This window comes from Heloderma suspectum, chromosome 5 (assembly GCF_057233095.1).
Source record: "Heloderma suspectum isolate Gila_16-S chromosome 5, 16-S_ref, whole genome shotgun sequence".
Classification (NCBI taxonomy): Eukaryota; Metazoa; Chordata; class Lepidosauria; order Squamata; family Helodermatidae; genus Heloderma; species Heloderma suspectum.
In genome coordinates, this window is record NC_139462.1 from 126,699,528 (window position 1) to 126,718,040 (window position 18,513).

General features: G+C 44.9%; 1 protein-coding gene across 7 annotated transcripts in view; it reads left to right on the forward strand.

Moving 5' to 3' along the window:
* The window catches only part of PIP4K2B (phosphatidylinositol-5-phosphate 4-kinase type 2 beta), a 41,429-nt gene that overhangs the window by 14,976 nt on the left and 7,940 nt on the right, over positions 1-18,513 (forward strand). For 3 of the 7 annotated variants that reach the window (XM_084857225.1, XM_084857230.1, XM_084857229.1), the window contains 7 exons: positions 1,287-1,383; positions 1,922-2,074; positions 3,422-3,568; positions 7,934-7,972; positions 12,827-12,973; positions 14,837-15,095; positions 18,067-18,170. In XM_084857225.1, coding sequence (XP_084713351.1) covers positions 1,287-1,383; positions 1,922-2,074; positions 3,422-3,568; positions 7,934-7,972; positions 12,827-12,973; positions 14,837-15,095; positions 18,067-18,170 — 946 coding nt within the window. The remainder of the gene's footprint in view (positions 1-1,286; positions 1,384-1,921; positions 2,075-3,421; positions 3,569-7,933; positions 7,973-12,826; positions 12,974-14,836; positions 15,096-18,066; positions 18,171-18,513) is intronic. The other 4 variants (XM_084857226.1, XM_084857232.1, XM_084857228.1 and 1 more) reach the window with 3 other exon arrangements.

The following is an 18,513-nucleotide window of genomic DNA, read 5'->3' on the forward strand; positions in this document are numbered from 1 at the left end:
ATAACCATCCAAAGAGTTAAGAAATATATGAAGGTTAGGGTTGCTTCATGCTTTAACACCAATCTAATTTACTCTGGGGCTATGTGTTCTGTGACGACACATGAGATGGACCTCAAGAATGTTGATTGCAACTAGTACTAACGTCATTATTTGATGACATTGATGATCTGAAGACTGCAGTGACAAAGTTGGCATTACAAAAAAAAACTTGAATACTCAGCTTGAACATTATTACATTCACAAGTTAGTAATGGATGTGCTGTCCTTGTGATTATCACTTGACCATCACAAGGTACAATATAGGATTCACAGATTAATAGCTTACATTGTTAGGATACTGGCAGAATGTGCAGTCTTCCTTGTATTTGCCCCACTCACACAAACTTGCTCAGGATATCAAGCCAGTAAATATTGGAGGCTAACTTTGCAAACCTCAAAGTTGTACTTACCCACCTCATATAACTCATTTGTGAGCAGGTTTGGATCAAGGTACAGCAATCCTGAAAGAGCAGTGACTGCCCGTTACTCAAGATCATATTAACAGGATCTAATCCTCTCCTGAAAGAGGTTAACATGGGTAACATCTTGCAAAGGGGAGATCACAAGACTGCTCCTGAAGGGGCAGGTGTAATAATTTGATATTTATAAAGCAGCCTTCAGTTTAAGATGAGGGTACAATTACAATTTTCACTCATATTCCAAAAGGCATGGAAATTGTAAGTTAAGGTACGCACCATAATTTCCTTGCTGTGTGAGTGCAAGCAGTCATACGTATTATACTCACTTACACATTAGGCTCCAGGCACAGAAACATTGGCTAGGTCTTTCAGCTCGACACTGGGATTGAGTTTTCCTAAACACTTGCTATAGTTGCATCTGATTAATTTCTGCCTGAAGCATCTGTACAAGGTACACATCCGTCTCCTTTTTTTTTTTTTTTCCTTTTTCCTCATGTGTCTTGTCTTTATTCTTAGACTGTAAGCCTGAAGGGCAGGGTCTGTATTTTTTTTAAATTGTCATGCAGCACTAGAAATTTTAGGTACTATATAAATATACCAGCTTCATCACTGAGTGCATGCTCAACAGGTATCAGAAGCCAATCCCAGAAGTCTGATTAGAGCACCTGTATGATGTACGTGTCGCATTCATGTTTTAGATATGCCTTTTAAAATATCTTAGATGTATGACAAAAATGTAATGTATGAAATGGCTTTTCAGTCTAATATGTATTTAAAACCTAGTTACATCTTAATGCTGAAAAACAAATTCTCTGCACCTGCTTTCAGGGAGAACCTGCCAAGTCGCTTCAAATTTAAGGAGTACTGTCCACTGGTGTTCCGAAATCTTCGGGAAAGGTTTGGGATTGACGATCAAGATTATCAGGTATGGAGCAAGGTGGTAGCATCTCACCCAGGTGTGTAAAAATAAAAGATTGCAATATGTTGGAGTCAGGCAGTATTTCTGTACTTGCTGAGTGAATTGCAGGTTGACCCTTGTTGGCATGGTGAGGCCTGTGTGAAAGTCCTTACAGGAATAGGAACAATCACCAGAAGCAAGACAGAACTATGTGTTGTATTGATTACATTTATATCTCACCTTTCCTCCAAGGAGCTCACGGTGGTATACATGGTTCCTCCATTCTATCCTAACAACAGTCCTGTGAGGTAGGTTAGGCTGAGAGAAGGGTCACCTAGTGGCTTCGTGGCTGAGTGGGGATTTGAGCCTGGGCCTCCCCAGCCCTAGTCTGACACTCTGTTCACTACATCACACAGATGCAGGATTTTAGACAGAAGGGCCAAGGAGAAAAGGCACTAGTGGTTGGGGAAGTTCCTGCATCAGCTGAAGTTCACCTGGCTTACAAGGCTCATCTGAAGATGCAGTTGGTGCATCTCCTACTTGTTCTTCTGTTGCCTCTTTGTAGAATTCGGTGACACGGAGTGCTCCGGTGTACAGCGACAGCCACGGCCGGTGCGGGGTTCGTTTCCTCACCACCTATGACCGGCGGTTTGTCATCAAGGCGGTGTCAAGTGAAGACGTTGCAGAGATGCACAACATACTAAAGAAGTACCACCAAGTAGGGGATGTGGAAAGGGCATAATAAGCACCAACCTGTGACCCAGAATAGCTAGCAGGGTGGGGAAGGACTGTTTCAATTTGGCTGGGAGGACAGGGAACTCCCTGGAGAGGTGCCCTCAAGCTATGGTGGTTGGGGCACCTCTGCAGGGAGTTCCCTGCCCCGCCAGCTTTGGGCGACAGGAGAGATTCACCTGTGTTGGTTCTAGTCTTTCAGCCAGTCTACTCTCCTGGATTCCTGGGGTTTGGATGGGTTGTCCTCAGCCATCAGAAGGTACAAGCCCATTGCAGTCTTACTGGCATTTCTAGTACTAAATTGAATTACTTCCCACTCAGATTTCCAATATAAGGCCTTCACCATAGAGATGCCAGGGATAGAGTGGTGTCACTCCATGTCTGTAGGGAATCACAGCCAATGGCAACTCTCAGTGTAAAACCCCACAGTTCAAGCTGCGTGTCATTCTCTAGGTTTTTTTCTTTCAATTTCTTGTGCTCCATCAACTTCACTACTCTCTGCCTGCCGTGGTGACCTGTGGCTCAGCTGCTCCCAGAGTAGGCCATGTCCCATTCCCTCCCTGTGTTGCATGCTTACCAGTCTGCCAGGTGATGTTGCAGCTTGCAAGATCCATGGAGAGAGACAGTAGGTGCCTCCCCAGCATTAGCAGGCAGGGCTGAATCACCACTGTCACCACCATGAGCCCCTTTCCTGAGGTATTCAACTGGAAAGGGCAGGAAAAGTCTTGTTAAAAATGCAGACCAAGAATCCCTCACTGACATTGTTACTGGGATGGTATAAACTGGCCCCATAGTTTCCTATATCTGAACACTGATGCTCTGCAAATGGTTTCCAAGTCCAGATGCTGTGCAAGCGGTTGCCAAATCCTGTCATGGTCTGCTCTGGAGAAGCAGATCTGACTTCCCCCCCAAAAAACATTGCCTAGGCAGAAACCTCTTCAGTTTTAACTGCACATGGATACACAAAAAAGGGCAAACTGCTTTGAACCTTTCTGGAGGAGTCTCATAAGAGTACTGTTCACATAGGTCCTATAATTATATGTATATAATACTTAGCTTAAATGCTCAAAAGTGCTTTGCATACACTATTTCAGGAATTTCACTCCTTTCTCCACCACCACCACAGCCACCCTTCAAGTTATGAGAGTTTGTGTCATGTTGCTTTTACTTCTTAGAAATTATCCAGAGTTCATTTTTTTTTAAGTGTCTCGAAGGTACTTGCAAAATCTGGAGCAGCCTTGTAGCCATCCTTCTGCTTAAGCTGTGTGGGACATCTTTAGCCTCACATTGACTTATTTCATCTTCCTCTCTCTCTCTTCCCAATCCCCTGTAGTTCATTGTGGAATGTCATGGGAATACACTTCTCCCACAGTTCCTTGGCATGTACAGGCTTACTGTAGATGGTGTGGAAACCTACATGGTAGTTACCAGGAATGTGTTTAGTCACCAGTTGACAGTGCATCGGAAGTACGATCTCAAGGTGAGGGCTACTGATACTTATGGTCTCTTTAGGGCCTCCGTGTCATGGAAGCCTTACTCCTCACCTGTCGTGGACAGTGGAACAACTGGCACATGTCCCTTCCTAGGCAGATCATTGAGCCTCGTGGTTCCAAGGGGAGTCAGGGAGCAGGAGAAATGCTGCCTCCCCAGGTTGACTGGGCACATGTGGATTCTGTCTCCCATCATGGGAATGTGGCATCTTGAAAATGACTGCAGGGCTCTTCTGCATGGTCAAATCCAGTGTGCAATAAGCTCCTGCTTCAAGTGATACTAGAGTAAGAGAAGGGCTGGTGTTTAGGCTCTATTTATTTATTTATTTATTTATTTATTTTATTGCATTTATACCCCGCCTTTTTTCCTCTTGCAAGGAACCCAAGGCGGCTTACATTATCCTCCTCCTCTCCATTTCATCCTCACAACAACAACCCTGTGAGGTGGGTTGGGCTGAGAGTCTGTGACTGGCTCAATGCTGATTGGCCACCCTCTTTTTCAAACCCATGTTATTAGATGGAAACCCATAGGCGGGCGTTCTACAGTGGGGGAAGAAAACTGCCAGCAAAGGATTAACATGAAAAATAAGGTTCACAATACTGCCAAATGAAGTGGAGTGTGCTTGGTGAACTTATGTTATGGTTCATTTACATCACTTACATTGTAATTACATCAGAAACAATGTTCTGGAATACCAATGGCTTACCAATGTAGAAGGCCAAATTTGACAAAAATCTGTATTAAAAATTATTAGGGGCCACTTTGGGATAATAGAATATTTTATCCTGAATAGCAGCATTTAGGTTGGCCATGCTGGCTGGGGTTGATGGGAGTTATAGTCCAACACACCAAGAGGACACCAGGTTGGGGAAGGCTGCTTTCTGGCTTTCTTAAAGACTTCCACACTAGCTTTCTGGAGCCATTTTGTCCCATTTGTATCCCATTTACTCCCTCTGCGCTGTGTGAGAGAGCGTCTCCCAGGTGATTTGCAGACTTCCATATACATAGAATGTCTACCCACAATGTATAGCTTGTAATTGGAAGTGATATATTTTTGTGCTAAGTTCTTGCACTGTAAGTGCCTATGGTTCTCATGCAACCATATTTCACACAGCAATCACAATAGCAATAGATACACTCTCTGACTTTCCTTGCTGAAGCAAACTAAAGTCGACCATCTAGCCCAGCACTGTGTCTCCAATAGAGGTCAGCCAGATGTATTAGGTAGGGGCAGGGCGTTGATAGGTTCTTAAAAGATCTGGGGCACAGGCCCACAGCACAAATGTGCATGTGATCTGAGTTGAAGCAGGGAGTCAGTGCACACCTTTAGCGTGTGTGTGTGTGTGTGTGTGTATGTATGTGTGCGCGCGCGTGCGTGCATACACACACACGTACATTAGAGGTGTGCACTGACCCCCACTTCAACTCAGACCCCAGTTCAGTGGGTTGGAAAACATCCTGCTCCTGATCGAACCAATTTGGAGTCAGTCCCCTTCAACTCAGTACCAAACCCAAGTCAAGATTTGGAAAACTGAGGCTTTGAGCTTCCTGTTGACTATCATGGGAAATTTAAAAAAAAATACTAACTGTTTTCTCTTTGTCAGAATTAGATGATAATTGCAGGCATAGTTACCCCTAAGAGGGGATAACACCTGCTCAGTGTCAGAAAAATAGGTGTAGGGTTTTTTGTGCTATGTGCCATTATATTTTGATTTTCTTTTAAAGGTAACTGCCAGTGATTTTTTTTTATTCCTTGGAAGAATTGGATAAAAATCTCACAATACGTTGCTCCATCAGAGGGGATCATGTCTGCAAATTGCAGAAAGATAGCCATGTGGCGTGGGGGTGGGGGTTGTGCAAGGGTAGCCTTGACATTGAGGGTCTCCTAAAGAGGACATACTTATCTCCCTATATTCCTTGTGGACCATCATTCTGAAAATTACAGACAGCCTAGAGGTGACTCTATGTAAGAAACCAGCAAAGTTTCAGAAGGATAGGTGCAGCAGTTGATGTGGAAGGGGAGCTCTCCAATTTAGGGGAGGGATTGATTCACTTTCCCTTCACTTCACCCCCACCCCCAGTTTGTATGAAAATGCACAGGACATAGAGTGTCCTCAGGCAAGAAACCTGCAAAGTTTCAAAAGAACAGGAGCAGGGGCTAGCGAGTTATGATGCTTAAAATCCAGTTTAAGACTTTCTCATAGTGAAGTGTGCTAGCATTGGATGAATGTCCATCTCATGGTCCCATCCTGCCCTCCCCCAAAGTACAGTGATGGGAGCTCATGGTAAAAATGTGTCCTAGGATTAGAAGGCAAAACTAAACCAAAATATGTTATTTTGAGACATAGAGACTGCCCAATTCTGGTTCAGCTTCAAACTTGGTCCAAATTCAATGCACATCCTGCAAACAAATTTAGAATTACTGGAATTTATTTACATTGCACCAATATTAGCAGCAGGGGAACATGGGTGGGAAGGTACTGTTGTACTAATGTCCTGCTTGTGGGTTTCCCATGGGCAGCTGGTTGGCCACTGTGTGAACAGAATGCTGGATTAGATGGACCTTAGTCAGATGCAGCGCAGCTCTTCTTATGTTCTTAAATATAGAGTGCCTCTGAGCATATGCAGAATGCTTTTCTTTCACCACTGAGCACTTACAGTCTCCCCACCCATTCCCCTCTATACGACAATCCCCCCTCATTCTCCCATCCTCCAGCAATTCTTCATAAAAACAGATGTTTTGTTTTGTGCAGCTCTCCTGTACCACCTCCTTCCTATGCACAAGCCCTCATTGTATCTTCCTCCCCATAACTTCATTTGAGCCAAGACTTCACCAGACTACAGCCAAGGAGTCTGTTTTCAAAACTAGGCTAAGTTTTGGAGAAACTCTGAGCATGTACTAAGTGCCTTTCCCTCGCCACTGAAGCTAGAGTTTATGCAAAAAACAAAAAACCTGACACAAATGACAAAACATGCATAGGGCTGGGCTGAAAGGGTAGTCACTTCATTGGACTGGAATCAGGGGGGCAGCGTATTAAGCTTGCAGTTACCCAGCTCACAACTCAGGACTTATTTCTGAGTAAACATGCAGAGGATCAGGCTGCAACCCTCCCTGCAAAAGTAACTTGTACTGGAATCCTGTATGCACTTTCCTGGGAGTAAGCCCCATTAAACATAAGGGGGCTTACGTCTGAATAGGCTTGTATCAGTGAGCAGTATTTATCTCCCCTCCACTTAAAAAAGCCCCCCATGACTCCTATTTTTATTAAAGCTTTCTGTTCATAGGAACAGAGGAAGCTGCCTTATACGGAGTCAGACCCTGGGTCCATCTAGCCCAGTATTGCTGACACTGACTGGCAGTGGCTCTCCAGGGTTTGAAGGAGGATTCTTTCCCATCCCTACCTGGAGATAGCAGGGACTGAACCTGAGGCCTTCTGCATGCCAAGTATTGGCTCAACAACTGAGCTACAGCCCTTCCTGTTGCTGGATAATGGCAACTCACAAAACAGCCCCAATCATTCCTCTGCAACCATGTGGACCCACTTTTCTCAAAGACCTGGGTGAGGAGGAGAAAAACAAACCCTCTTGTCTGTTTATATAAAGTCAAATACAGTTCAAAACTTCTCTTGCCCACCAAAGAGAATTCTCTTTAAAAAATCCCCCCCCCCCCCCGATATGCTCTGGGTGGAATGAAGAAGAGAAAGAAAGGGAAGGGGAAAAGAAGAATGGTGACTGGAAATGGAGGGGGGAGATAGAGAATTCACCAAGCCTCCTAAAGTAAATTTAAATTTACCTTTCAGAGAGGTAGCACTTCAGAGGAGTTTAGGAGGCTGTGGCGGGTATGTAAGGATTGCACATACTTAAATTTACTTTATGAGGTGATGTGGCTGAGGCCTTTTTCTTACTTTTTTAAAACTGTAAAATCTATTTAAAGGCCCCAGCACTTCCCAGATCGTGACATCACTTAGTCCTAACCCTCCATTTGGTATAATCTGAGGCCTGCAGCTATTTAGGAGGAATTAAAGTGGAGAGGGAGAAAGCAGTTTGTGGAGGCTGATTGAATCATTTGCTGTGCTGAAGCTACTGAACTTCTGCAAAATCCAAAGATTCCATAAACTTGTTTTGCTTGTGGTGAATGTCACATTTTCTCAGAAAACAAGTATGTTTTAAACTGTTGGAAAATGTAATATGATGGGGGGGGGGGCGCAAGAGAGAACAACAAACACATGCATATTGACTTTGCAGAAAGGCCCTTAGTTAATCAAGGCTCCATGCTGGATTTTTATTTGAATGACTGAGCTGCTTGGCATTAAACTAGGTCTCCTTTTTCCATCCCCCTTTACTTTCCTTCCAGGGTTCAACGGTAGCAAGGGAAGCCAGCGACAAGGAAAAGGTAAGAGCAACTGTTGGGGAGACCTTTAAAAAGCAAAAAAGATCCTTGGCATTCTGAGTAAAGCTACAAACATTGCTGCTATAGGTGTAATTGTAGTAGGATTAGAGAGAAATGTGTGATTTGGGGCTGAATTGCTGCAGCTACATAACTCTCACTCACTACATTAATTGGTAAGGTTAGAGAGAGCAGGTAGTAATAGTGTTCCCTATCTCTCCTAATGTTTCATTCTGTTGATTTCTAAATAAAATGTTTGTCTACTTAAGAAATTTTTAGGCTGCCTTGTGAGGCCATGCCCTCACAAGGCAGCTTCCATTATATAAAACACAGTGCATCATCAGAATCAAAACATATCAACATTCCATAAACGACTATAAAACAGTAAAAACAAGAGCATTATCAATAACAATAGCAGCCCGGGATAATATCAAAAATAATTAAAAACTATTCATTTATTGGTGCTTACCAAAACAAACCATGGGGTCACGAAGAGTCGGACATGACTTAAGGACTGAACAACAACAACAAAAACCAAAACAAACATCTATTGGTTTCTTCAGTTTTGATGAGAGTGTCTGTGGGTGAAGAACGTCCTTGTTTGGGAGCCGAGTTTTTGTTCCAAGGCTGGGGTGGGCAACCCAGGGGAAAATGGTTGGGGGATGCCTGCTGGTAGTGATGGGGGAGCCTCTGCCAAAAGCAGACAAGGGACATGTTTCTTCTGTCTGTCTTGCTCTCCATTCATCCATTCTCTCTCTCTCATGCACATGCGCACACAAACACACATAAGTTCATGTAGAGAGGCACCCGCTGTGGTTTTTACACACACACGCAACCTGCCATCCAGCCAGCCAGATTGGCTCCCTCCAGGATCCCTCATCACGTGCTTACTCAGAAGGGAGTCCCATTGAGAGGACAGCAAGGCAGGCACAGCAAGCATGAACTGCACACAGTTTAAAGTGTGCTGTTTTTCCTTTGTTCCTTCTCCCCAGATAAAGTAGACAGGCACTCAAAAGCAATGTTCATTTATTTTTGTTCAACACCCACCCACCCTGACACACACACACACGCACACATACACACAGACACAGTCCTCTACCTCCTCCTTGGGTGACGTGCAGCCAGCCCACTTTCATTGTTTGGATGTAGTTCCTGTTAGTTCCGCCCATGGAGTGCAGCATCAGCAGCTGAATGCTCAGCCATATACTGCTTTGGTATCTGCACTCAGAGGGCAACATTAAAAGGGGAAGCAGCAGATATAGGAAGCAGGGAAAGTTTATTTGCAGTGGTAAAAATGGCAGCAGCAGGAGCCTTGATAACCTATCAATTGTATGGAAAGGGGCTTTTTTTAGAGCTTTTTATTCTGGCAGAAAAAAGTGGTGAGATCTGCAGTAAAATTGGTGGCAGAGGGAATGGGGGCGGCTATAGAATTGGTGTGATGATTGAAGGACCATTGCGGTCCTCATGCAGGCTGCAGGTTCCCCACAGGTGTTCTGAGTGAACATAGACTTATGCTTTGGGCCTGCACTTCCCTCTCCCTCTTAGCTTTAGATGACATCACTCCTAGCTGCCCATCCTCTGGTAGATCATTTGTACTAGAGTTGCATGCTTTTAATCAGTAGACTAGTAAACTAATGCTTTAGTTAATCATCAGTGAGGGTCAGTCTTAATTGGTGGCAGAGAAAAGGGCACATTTGTTTGGGTTTTGAGGCCATTAAGGCTCAAAAGTGAGATTGACAATGCAGACACACATTGGGTTGCACTGTAAGTGATTTTAAAAGAAAGGAAGGTCCTACTATGACTTTCCTGGGAGGGGGAATTAAGATTGCTGGAGACATGTGGGCAGTGTTGCTTGTGTGTTTCTAGAAAGTTGCTTTTCCCTTGTGAAACCAGGAGATGTGATCCAGTTTGGCTGAAGCTAGGAGGATTCTTTTAGCCATTAGATAGGCCTGGGGTGGGTTGTAAGTTAGCAATGAACCAATTGTAAGTTTTCATTGGTCAGATATAGTCCATGGGCAGCTGGTTGCTAACCTGTGTATGTCTGTATCTCATCCAGGATTATTCTTCATTATAATTACAAACAAACATAATTCCCAGCCCTTCCCTTCCCCTCACAAATTGTAGTAGAGAGAGAGATACCAGTGTCTTCCTGCAATGAGCATGGGGAATCCTTAAAACTGCTAAAGTGCTTTCTTCCTGTAGAAACCAAGATCTGATCAAGTGCCTGAAATGCAATTTAAAACAAACAACATAATGTTTTATTTTTCCATTTGGTTATTTAAGAAAGCATTTTAATTCTCCTCCCTCATTCTGTCCTTTTTTTTTCATTTTAATCCGGAAAAGCCAGATGGCTTTCCTTCTATTTTAAGGACAGCCAGTTGCTTAAATATTCAGATTAATTTTTTTAACCTGATAGAATTATGAAGCTTTCAAACTGCACATCAAAGCCCTTGAGGGTTGTACCCAAAACAATGTATGGGCTTTTCTTCTCTGGTGAGATGATGACTTTCAGCTTGGATTCTAATACATCCAAGGAACACCTAAGTATCCATGAGGTCTTGTGGACCTTGATTGGTTGGTTTTCAAAAAGCAAACTTCTGTGGTTGCAGGGTGTTGAAGTGGTATTGAATTCTGTCAAATAAGCAGGGTAATGAGTAACAGCAAAAAAAAAAACCCAGCAATTGCATAGAGGGAATAGAAGAAGTATTTTTCACTGTAACACAAGGAAATTGTAGAACATAAAAAGTTACAAAAGTTCATTTGGCTACAATTATTAGTGTAATGGTCTGCCTGCTGATTTCTGAAAATATAGATCTCTGCTTCTTTCCCGATCTTGTTGCCAGGACTTTAGCCATAGTAGATCTAATATTCACATTTAATCAGATCATATTCCTAAATCTGTGCTAAAGTCGATTAAGATGCTACATCTTAAGGCTCAACAGAAGACTTCAATATTGCATTTTGTGTGCATACTTTGACCTATGTATTCTGAACAGCTGTCCACTGTAAGTATGTCCCCAGTATCTGGTCATTGGGTGAGTTGACAGAAGCCACAAGGAAGCTTATGATCAAACCATGATGGTGGTAGCTATCTCCTTTTGCTTGTCTCTGGTAATCTAAGATCTTGCCTCTGATTACGGAGGTTAGCTACCATTGCTGGCAGCCACTGATAGACATTTCTTCCAAGAACTTCTCTAACTTCTATAAAGCTATCTGTAGGCATTGCCACAACATGAGGATTGCACAGATTAGTTATGAAATGTGTCTTAGTTCTGAACCTGCTGTCAGTTAATTTCATTGGAAGACCCTGAATTTGAGTGTTTTGAGAGAGAGATTCCAAAATGCACAGTCTGGTGATAACTTTATTAGGACCAGCCAAATATGCACTCAATTGTGGGCAAGTTTTCAAGAGCTTCAGGTCTTTTCATCAGGTAAGTTGTTACAAAAAGCAGATTTCGGAAGTAGGGAGGAGGGAGAAAAAGGGCTGACTTGATGTTGAAGTCATGATGTTGAAGTCATGATGCATGTCATAAGATGGAGCAGAGGAGAAGGTGCAGGCTTAAATGGATTAGACCCTACTAGGTAGCATGCAGGTTTCAGGTTACATCTAGGACTGTTGGACAAATGAACAACATAATGACTAAGTCTCCCATTTTTGAAAATACAAAATCCAGTAGTTACTCAGATTTGACTCCAACCTTAGGTGAAACACCCAGGTTTCTTGGTAGGCAGAGAACAAAAGTAAAGAGAAACGCAACAATGTTTATATTGGCAAAGCTGCAGATTACTTTTGGGTTGTGCACTAGTTTTAAAAAGTCAAGAAAAGCCAAATTGGGTGGTGTTACCTAGTAGTTGGAGAGAAGGAAACCCTCAGAGTAAAGTCCCATCTTTCACTTGTAGAATCCTGCTCCTGCAAAGCTAAATTGGGTGTTTCCCAAGTCACATATAAAACAAAGTAAGCCATAGGAAATATTCCAAACTGTACAGTCAGGCAATACCTTTATAAGGATCAACCAAACAGATAGATACGGTTTCGAAATCTCCAAAATCTCTCTCTCCATAACACACAAACTTCTATTATGTCTCCCCACCCTTATACAACCTTCCCTCCCGCCCCCAATAAAAGCACCAATTTCTTACCCTTTTCTTTTTTGTAGGGAAGGTGCTTCAAACCCTTCATAATTTTAGTTGCCCACCTACAACTCTGCAATATCATTCTTGAGATGGAGCAACCAGGTGCATAGGATGGAGCATAGGATTCTAAACATAGCAGCACTATATATTGTGATGCAGGGCTGTAGGCAGCCCAGAGAGCCAGCAAATGGCACAAGTCCCTTAGATAGGAGCTTGATGAGCATCTTGCAGGCAGGAGAACAAGCACTCTCAAGAGCAAGAAATAGGGTTAGTAGCCTGGCAGATGAGGGCAAGGCTGACTTGCCCAGGCTAAGTCAAAGCCAGACCTAGAAGCTTTGACAAGCCCTATCAAGTCAAGGGAAACCAAGGCGTTCCCAAGTGGGTGGAGTCATCTTAGAGTTTCAGAGGACATCATAGCCCAGGGAAGTTTTCATTCCACAACCCCAATAGGCTTACCACAGAGATCTGGATTTTTCAGCTTTTACTGCAGCAGCTCCTGTTGGATCATTCTTGTTCTATTTTTAATTCCCTTCCTAAAAATACATAGCACCAAATTTACCTTTCCTGCAAGCTCAGCAGGCAGCACACTGAGCCAATTGTTTTTCTGTAAACCCCCTATCGTGACCAAGACCTTTTTCCTGGATAGGTGCAACCGCTTGGGTTCCATCTGTGCATATGTGAAATTAAGGGGTTTTTTTCCACTCATTCCAATTCAATCCTTTCTAGGCTAAGGATCTACCGACATTTAAAGACAACGATTTTCTGAATGAAGGCCAAAAGCTCCATGTCGGAGAGGAATGCAAAAAGAACTTTTTGGAGAAGTTGAAGCGAGATGTTGAGGTAGAGTGTACTGAGCTGCTGGTGAGAACATGGGTGAGCTAAGAAGTGTGATGATTTTAGATCCACAAATCTGGAAAGGACCCTAAAGGACCGCTTTTCCTTTCCCTGCGTGGAGCTCTGGGTGATCTGCCCTGCTCCAGAGCTAGCCCTGCAGTCTTCTAAACTCCAGAGCCCTCAAGCTCTTGCAGTCCCTGCCTGCCAACAGTAGCCTTGGCCAAGTGTCAGGTTATTTCCCATAGTTCCTCCTTTTCTCTGTGTCCCATCTCCTCTGCCCTCCTTGTCCTCAGGCCTGTGAGTCCTTCACTCACCCTTCCCTCAAATGCCAACTTTTCAGCTTCCATTTTTGTCATTATTGTTATTCAAACACTTGAAATTGCTCAATGCTGCACATAGATATGATGAAGTCAGTCCTCATATTCTAAAGCAAATGTCAAGGAAGGGAGGCTGATAAGAACTGTTAGAAAAAGGAAGGGGAGGCATTTTCTGTGCTTTCTGTTTCATTCAGCTGTGCTTTGGGCTTCCCATCCTTCAATTTCCTTATGTTCTGGATCCAGTCTCCAGTCACCTTCCTGGTTCTCACCCTCCCTGCCTATCATACACCCCATCTTATTCCCAGTCTCCCACCCATGAAAGCGCCCTTACCTTGTCTGTCCATTATTTTCCTGAAGTAGCACCAGCGCACAAGCCCTTCTGTCCCCACATAGCTCATGTGGGTTTTTCTTCTAGATCACCTGACCACTTGCTCCCTTCGCTGAAACTGGTTTGCTTATCATTTCTTCTATTAGTGATGTTCAGGGATGTGTGCTGCTCCTGTGTAGCAGGAATGGCACCCCCCACCCCACATATACATGAGGGAGATCTCTGTATGCTCGGGGGAACCCCAAGGTTTGCAGAAATACACTTTTCTTTAAAGAAGAAGGAGCCACCCCATCCCACTCCAAATAGGGAAAGTAGACTGTATGCCTGTGCTCACATACAGAGCAGGGGTGTGGGAGAGGACGTTGCTCAAAAGCTGAGCAAGACTTTTACACAAGCACCAGGGAATCCACTGTAACATTTTGTTTCAGGTCCAGATTGTTGGTTTATTGCTGACACCTTCACCCCAAGCAGTTAGAATGTTAATTACCATTCTTTGAAATCTGTTGATGATGAAAAACAATATATAATTTCAGTTGATAAGTACGTATATAAGGAAAGGCTGCAGAAGGAAGGAAAGGCTGCAGCAGCCATGGAGACCAGCATGGCAGAAGCACAGAAATGGGAGGGGGGGGTGGAGCAAAAGGAGATGAATTTGTGGGGAGTTAGAGAAGGCAAGAGATAGGAAGGAAGAGAAGTGGGGAAAAGAACCAGACGTTAATGCAGAGCATGCGTGGAGGGGATGTAAGGTGATAATTTCCAAATTCTGTGCCATCAGAAATAAATGATTTAGAGTTTCAGGTGAGCCCAAAGTGCCCACCCACACACAGAACGCTGTTTGCTATGTCTCTCCATGTGTCAGGCCCAAAGGCAGTCAAGTACCTTGGATGAATGGATGGATGGTGGCAGGATGACTGGGTGACTAATTTACATAGTCTAAATAAAAGTACCTATTTAGTAGTGTAAGAGTGAGGTGTGCCCCCAATTTTAATTCAGAAAGAAAAGTTTGCCTCCATTATTGGAAGGCTAGGGAAACACCGACTGATGCAAAAGCAGGGGACATAGTGGGGATGGTCTGAACTGAGTGGAGAGGGAAGCCAGAACAGAAAGGGAAGTCAGCCGAAGAGTGAAGTCATGGTAGTTGAGATGAAAGGTGACCAGAGTCTTGAAGGTGACACAGGGGGTCAGCCTTCATCTGAGCAGGTGGGTGGCAAGACCATAGCAACAGGAGGCAGAGAGTGTCTTTCTCTTGGCTTCCAGTTTCTCGCTCAGCTGAAGATCATGGATTACAGCTTGCTGGTCGGGATACATGATGTAGACCGTGCAGAGCAGGAGGAGATGGATGTTGAGGACCGGGCAGAAGATGAAGAATGTGAGAATGATGGCCTTGGTGGGAACCCCATTGGTTCTTATGGGACTCCACCTGATAGTCCTGGTAACCTCCTCAACTTCCCACGTTTTTTTGGGCCTGGGGAGTTTGATCCATCAGTGGACGTCTACGCTATGAAAAGCCATGAAAGTGAGTGATGGGGCTGTAGGGGGGCGGGGTGAGGAGATGGGAGGCTAAGTTCTCTGGTTGGGAGGCGGGGTGATGTGTTAAAAGGTCCTCTGACTGCAGGCATGTAGTAAAAACACATAGCTGGTTAATTGGAAACAATAAAAACATTTAGCCCACCCCACCACCCTTGGTCTATTTGATATCAGAAGACCTCCTGGCTTCCTGACCCATGGTTACCTGGTCACCAAAGCTCCCTCGCCTATCTTCTTCTTCCCTTCAAACGGATGACAGCTTGCCCACCACTCCTGGTCTTTCTCTGCAATGTGTAGCCATAGGGGAGGGCTGTGTCTCTTTTTGGGCACACTTGCTGTTCACACAGAGCAATCGTGAGGCCCAGCAGTTCTGGCCTGTGCCCTGTATAAACTGACAGTGTGCCCTGGAAAATGCCCCAGAATCCTTTGCAACACACAGGGTTACTGTGGCAGATAAGTCAGTTTGGTAAGGATTCCCTGAAAGTAGAGAGTTGGAAAATCACTGGTCTAACACATGGGTACCCAGGAGGTACCCTTGCTATTCAGCAGCTTTATCCAGACCTTTGCTATGTCTGTGCATATGTGTGAATAGCAATTCCTTTTAAAAAATAAATAACTGTGGACCTTTCGAATACTAAAGAGGTATGATGCGCTGTGTGAATGATTTATTAGCCGCCCATCTGGCCGGCTACCCGGCCACTCTAGGTAGCGTACAGTACAAATAACAACACAAAATACAACAAATTTACATAATCAACTGAACAAAACAACATTGCTCTAAAAAAACGCTAACCCACCCCAAATGCCCACCTGAACAGCTAGGTTTTCAAAGCCCAGCAGAAGCTCATCAAAGAGGGTATGGCGGAGGTCACTAGGGAGGGAATTCCACAGAGTGGGGGCCACCACAGAAAAGGCCCTCTCCCTAGTCCTCACCAGCCTACCTGTCCTGGCTAATAGGGTGTCCCCTATGCCCAACCCCTCCAGGCGGTCCAGGAGGATACAGTGGTCAACGGTATCAAAAGCCGCTGAGAGATGGAGGAGAACAAGGAAGGAGCATTTTCCCCTATCCAGAGCCCTTCCCATATCATCTACCAAGGTGACCAAGGCCATTTCTGTCCCATGCCCAGGCCTGAAGCCCGAATGAAATGGATCTAGATAATCGGCTTCTTCCAAGTGTGCCTGCAACTGCAAAACGCCACCACCCACTCAACTAACTTGCCCCAAAATGGCAGATTCGAGACCGGGCAAAAGTTGTTAAAGTCTTGGGGATCTAAGGAGGGCTTCCTTAACCATGGTCTTATCACCACTTCCTTGAGGGCTGATGGCATCACTCCCTTCTCGAAGGAGGCATTCACCACTGCCTTGATCCCCTCCCTGAGTCTTTCCCTGCAGCTCATAATGAGCCAAGATGGGCAAGGATCGAGTAAGCAAGTGGTTGGCCTTAAAGATGAAAGCACCTTGTCCACTTCCTCAGAAGGAAGAAGCTGGAACCAATCCCACACAACCAGTCTGCCACTGGCCACCCCTCATGCACTAACTGTATCCACAGTGCACAGAATAGCACTATTGATCCAGCCTATTTTATCTGCAAAGTACTTGCAAACTCATCACAGGAGGCCTTAGAATGCTCCATTGGTTCCAGAACAACTGGACTGACCAGGTTCCGGATCACTTGGAACAGCCTCCTGGGACAGCACTCGGCTAGAAATAAAAATAAATAAACATTATTTTTTGCTGCTGTTATCGCCACATGGTAGGCTGCAGGTTGCAGAAGCTGCAGCTCTAACCTGTGTCCGATCGTCTTCGGAGTGAGATTTCCTCCACCGGCGCTTTAGCCGTCTCACCTCCTGCTTCAGAGCTTGCAACCATGGGGTGAACCATGGTGCAGTCTGAGCTCTGTTCAGGGGGAGAGGGCGTTTTGGAGCCACCCAGTCTAATGCGCCGGTGATCGCAGCATTCCAGCCACCCACCAGGGCCTCGACCAAGCAGCTCCAAAGAATCCTCAAGTGCAGTCAGGAATCCATTTGGATCCAAAAGATGCCTGGGTCGGACCATCTTAATGGGTCCTCCACCCCTGCAGAGGGGTTGTGGAACCAAGAAGTCCAACCCCACCAGATAGTGATCTGACCATGACAAGGGGGTGGTGGATATACCCCGATTTCCAGGTTGCTCCCCACCTCTCTGGAAACATACACAAGATCTGACTTAGGACCTGTTACATGGGTGGGCCCAGTTGCAATAGGGTGCAGGTCCCAGGAAGTCATGGTCTCCATGAAGTCCCGAGGCTTCATGGCCTCCAAATGTACATTGAAGTTCCCCAACACCAACAAGTTAGGGAACTGCACACGCACATCAGAGACCACCTCAAGCACCTTGGCCAGGGAGTCTGCCATGCAGCAGGTGGACGGTACATGAGCAGAATCCCCAGACTGCCCTTTGGGCCCAACCTCCAGTACATGCAGTCAGCAACCCTGGTCTCCCAGAGGGGGAGTCTGGTGAGGACCAAGGACTCCTGGTAGATAACAGCCACTCCCCGCCCCCAGCCCTCTGCTGCTGCACATACGAAAATCCAGCTGGGCAAATGGCCACAGGAGTGGGAGTAGTGGCCTCGTCTAGCCAGGTCTCCATAACACCTGCACTGCGGGTGAGAAGATCCTGTTACATTTTTTATTAAAAAAAAAATTGCCAGTCATACATAACATTACTGATGAGAGAGGTGCTCCTCATAAGCTCAGGACAGCCTCTTCTCTCTTGAAGCGCTCCACCAAATTAATATTTTCACTGGGATATTATAGGTGCTGCCTCAAGGTATTTGCTGGGTTGCAAATGTGGCTCTCAACTCGCATATCCAGCTTGGTAAGCATGTGGAATGCTGTGCTTGCCGTTCAAAGAGGACAGCAAGCCCTAGAGGCGACCCTCTGTGTGTCTGTCTGAACAAGTGTCTCTCTTGTTTTGATCAGGTGCCCCTAAGAAGGAGGTGTATTTCATGGCCATTATAGATATCCTCACGCCATACGACACAAAGAAGAAAGCAGCACATGCTGCTAAAACTGTGAAACATGGGGTAAGAAGAAGCTGTTCCTTTTCTTTGTCCTAAGCCTGCGCCCAAAGAGCTTCACTGGATGTCGCCAAGTTCTGCTGCCAGAAAGGAATGGGGAAGCATTTCTCTCCATCTCCATTTTGTTCATCACTTAAGGAAGTGCTGTCATTATCTTTATCCCTCTGCTCATTTTAGTTGCCCTTTTCTGCACATTCCCCAGCTCTATACTATCTGTTCTGAGACAGGACTACCAGCACTTAATGCAATATTTCAACATGGCTGCACTGTGGACTGACTTAATGGCGTTCTGATACTTGTTCTATTGCTACACACTTTCCTAATAATTCCTAACACCACATTTGCCTTT